The 3926-nt window shown below is 50.8% G+C and overlaps 1 protein-coding gene across 11 annotated transcripts in view; it reads left to right on the top strand.

The window, feature by feature from the left end:
• The window catches only part of ARHGEF9 (Cdc42 guanine nucleotide exchange factor 9), a 204617-nt gene that overhangs the window by 151512 nt on the left and 49179 nt on the right, over positions 1 to 3926 (top strand). For all 11 annotated transcript variants that reach the window (XM_015626398.3, XM_033514029.1, XM_015626405.3 and 8 more), the window contains one exon: positions 1224 to 1403. In XM_015626398.3, coding sequence (XP_015481884.1) covers positions 1224 to 1403 — 180 coding nt within the window. The remainder of the gene's footprint in view (positions 1 to 1223; positions 1404 to 3926) is intronic.

Here is a 3926-nt window from a genome sequence, read left to right as displayed (position 1 = left end):
CTCCTGGCTTTCTCCTGGCTTTCTCCTGGCTTTCTCCTGGCTTTCTCCTGGCTTCCTCCTGGCTTTTTCCCCAGGCTGTTCTGAGATCAGCAGGACAGTCTGCATGGAGAGATGCTCTGTGTCCTTTCTCCCCTGTTTGGATTTTGGGTTGCCCTGTGACCATCCCGCGGCGTGGGAAGCAGCCTGCTCCCATTCCTCGTGGCCTTGGCAAATCAGAGAGGGAAAACCCAGGGAAATGACTCATCAAGGAGCTCCTGGGGGAAGAGAGACCCAGATTAGGAAGTGTAGAAGGTGTTCTATAACCCAAACTTCTCAGCTGAAAAAGCCAGGAAATTCAGGGAAATTCAGCATCCTCCGAGCTCAGCTGGACATGGCAGAGGTTGGGTCCGGGCCAGGTCGGCCAGAGTTGCATTTCTCATTCATGTTTGAAGTTCTCCCTGCCAGGAACCACATGGTGAGGCTGAAGGACAGTTCATTGCAGGGTTCCAATGTTCATTGTGGCCCAGCAGCTGCATGTCACCAGCTGGCAGCGTGGCTGTGTGACTAAGCATCCCGAGTTCCCAAATTTAGCCATTCCACTGGAGCTGCTGGCGTTTTCTTCCCTTCATTTTTTTCCCTTTCCTATCTAATAAAGGCAAGCAAAGTAAGCAAAGTCATCTCCTGATGACCCCTGTGTTGTTTCTTTCCAGTCAGGATGCTGCAGAATGGACCAGGCCAGTTGCAACATCTGAGATTTGGCCTTGCAAAGTTTCTATCGAAATCATTCTGCTTGAACCTGATGATCTTAAAGATCTTTTCCAGCATTAACAATTCTGTGATTTAGTGCTGATCATCCTGACAGGTGAAGTGTGGGAGGATGAGGGGATTTGCTCAGAACCTTCCCACCCTGCAGCACATCAGCTGCAAACTTGTTGGGGGTGCCCTCGATCCCCTCATCCGGGGCTGTTGATGAAGATCTTGAACAGAACTTGATGATGCTATGAAACAGCTTCCTTGTCCTGATTACTGGGCTGAAAGGAGAAATCAGAGCAGGCTCAAACAGCCCCTCAGAGCTTTCTGTGGAAGCTGTGCCAGTGGAAGGACAGTGCTGTAGGAGAGCTGGGTGTGAGGTGTTGGAGGCAGTGGGGTTGGCAGGGCCAGGCACCCAGCACTGAGCTCACCTCCTTGGGGCTGTCCCCTGGATTTTGCTGCTCTCTGTAAATCCTTCTTTCTCACTGCCACAGGGTTACTTAAAGCAGTGCCGGAAGAGGAGGGACATGTTCAGTGATGAGCAGCTGAAAATCATCTTTGGGAACATCGAAGACATCTACAGATTTCAGATGGGATTTGTGCGGGACCTGGAGAAGCAGTACAACAACGAGGACCCCCATCTCAGTGAGATTGGGCCCTGCTTCCTGGAACACGTGAGTTCACTGGGCATTGTCCATGGGAGCTGGGGTGGGGAGGGAGGAGATAAACCCAGCAGGCAGGATCCTCTTCTAGGAACGTATCAGGGATTGCTCCATGTACTTTGTGAGATACTGAGGAGGGAGAACTTGGAGATGCATTTGGATGACCCTCAGTACATCTGAACTGTAAATCCTGGAGGATTTTGCCTAGCCCATCCTCCTGTTCCATAAACCACCTCCTGCAGGAGCTGATAAATTGGCCAATGTTGTAAATACGTCAGGAAATGTCAAACAATTGCCAGGCCTGGAGCTGGAGGCTTTTCTGGAGGGAGAGGGGAGCAGGGTATCAGAACTCACAGCTCCTGGGCTGTGTCAGGGCAGCAGTCCCTGCTTATCAGGGAAACTCCTGGTAAACATTCCTGAAACTTCAGCAGGACCTCCCTAAAGTTTCACAGCATCTTTTAAACATCCCTGGGTCTCTCACTGAGGTTTCCTCTGAGAAGGTGCATGAGGTGTTAACATGGCTGGTTCTTATCAGAGCCTGCAAAAAGCAGCATCACTTCCACCTCTGTGCTGGGAAGATGTACGAAATCTTGGTGAGAATCAGTAGCTCAAATGTCATGACTTGAGGCTGTGCTGTCAATTCATTGATAGTGACAATAGCAAGAATTGCTGCTGAGATTCAGAGGGAGATCTGACACTTGCCTGTCACCAGCCAGGGGCTGAGAGCTGGCTGATAAACTCCTGATGAGTTATCCCTGCTTAGCCATTTGGGAAACTGAGGGTGAGGATGCTGTTTAGGGATCTCCAGAGCATCTTGTTGCTCATTTTCTTCAGGAAGAGAGAGCTGGGTCAGCTGTGGGGATGGGAAGGACCCTGGGTCCCTGTTCCCAGAGAAGCAGCTTGTTTGGACCCTCAGGGACTGAGAAGTAATTGCTGGGCAGGCATTTGCTGTCTTGGCTAAATAGAATCTGTCCTTTGGAAGGCATTGACCACAGCTGGGTGGAAGTGGCTGGTTTGCAACACCTGGCTTTCACCTGGGCTGGCTCAGGGTTCATTTGTGGTGCTGGGCTGTGCCCATCTCCTTCCCAGTGAAGTCTTTCTCTGCCCTTTCATCGCCTCGTCTGCATGGCCCTGATGAATCAAACCCAAGTTAAAGGTGACAATCTGTGGTCAGTGAAGGCAGAAAAGGGACATTCCAACAAAATAGACACCGGAAAAACTTGTTAGACCAGTCCAAAAGGTGGAGGGGCACGTGTGAGTGGGATTTTTGTTTGTTTTTAGCTTTTTCTGGGGCTGTGTTCCTGGGGAAATCCTTGCAGTGTCTTTGGTTCCCCATTGGTAAAGGGAATTTCAAACATACCCAGCCCCAAACACTCGCCAGGTGCTTCAGGATCTTTCAGGGAAAGAACTCCAGAAATAACAGGGAAGAGCTCTGGCTTTTGTCTTACCAAAAGCCAGAGCTCTGCTGGGTTGTTCCCTTCAAGCCCTCCCTGCACAATTTGAAGCTGAGAACAAGCACAGCTCTGTGCAGGGCTCACATTAACACATGTGGACCTGCAGAAACCTCAGCCATGTGTCAGAGTGCAGGGCCCTCTCCACACTCCCTCCTTTCCCAGCACCTCTTCCAAACAGGAGAAGCACTGTAGGGTCTGTCCTTTCTCCTGCTGGGGCTGTTCTTTCTTAGAAATCCCAACTGGTTGGGGTTGGAAGGGTTGGGNTGGATGGATGATGGATGATGGATGGGTGGATGGATGATGGATGGATGATGGATGATGGATGGATGATGGATGGATGATGGATGATGGATGGGTGGATGGATGATGGATGGATGATGGATGGATGATGGATGGATGGATGGATGGATGGATGGATGGGTGGATGGAACTGATGGACTGCCCACCTCTCCTGGCTGTCTCTAAGCCCACTGTGGGGTGAAGAAAACTCAGCACTTAACCTCCTGCAAATCCTGCCCAAGTTTGGCCTATACATCAGGGACTACATGGAAAAGTACTTTGGAGACAGTCTGGCAGCTATTTTTAGGTATTCATTGAGCAAAACACTCTCCAACATCTGCTCATCAGTCAGCTATCCCTTCTCTGAGCAAACCTGACGGCATGAGCAGAAGGAAGATGACATTGTTTTATATAACAGAAGTAAATTTACTGGAAAAGCTCTGCAGCAGCCTCCTCTGCTGCGTGTTGTGGATCAATCTTCAGTCTCCTTTTCCTGGCTTGTGCTGGAAACCACCTTCAAACACACACAGAGGATGAGGCTCGGGAGCTCCTCGCATTCCTTTATTCTCCCTGTGCTTTCAGAGGTGCCTGCACTGAAATGTGCAACTTCAGCTCCTCCAGACACGTGATCCCAGAGAAATGATGAAGCAGCACAGGGAGGGTGGGAATAGTGAGGATGGGAATTGCAGCCAATGGCAACCCCAGGGCTGGGAGGTGTTCCTGTGTTCGGGAGGGGAGGGAGGGCACGGAGCAGGGTGAGGGGACACTGCCCATGAGCACAGGGAGGGCTTTCTCCTGGCTT

Source organism: Parus major, chromosome 4A (assembly GCF_001522545.3).
Source record: "Parus major isolate Abel chromosome 4A, Parus_major1.1, whole genome shotgun sequence".
Lineage (NCBI taxonomy): Eukaryota > Metazoa > Chordata > Aves > Passeriformes > Paridae > Parus > Parus major.
Note: the sequence above shows the minus strand (reverse complement) of the source record. Positions and strands in the feature narration are given on the sequence as shown.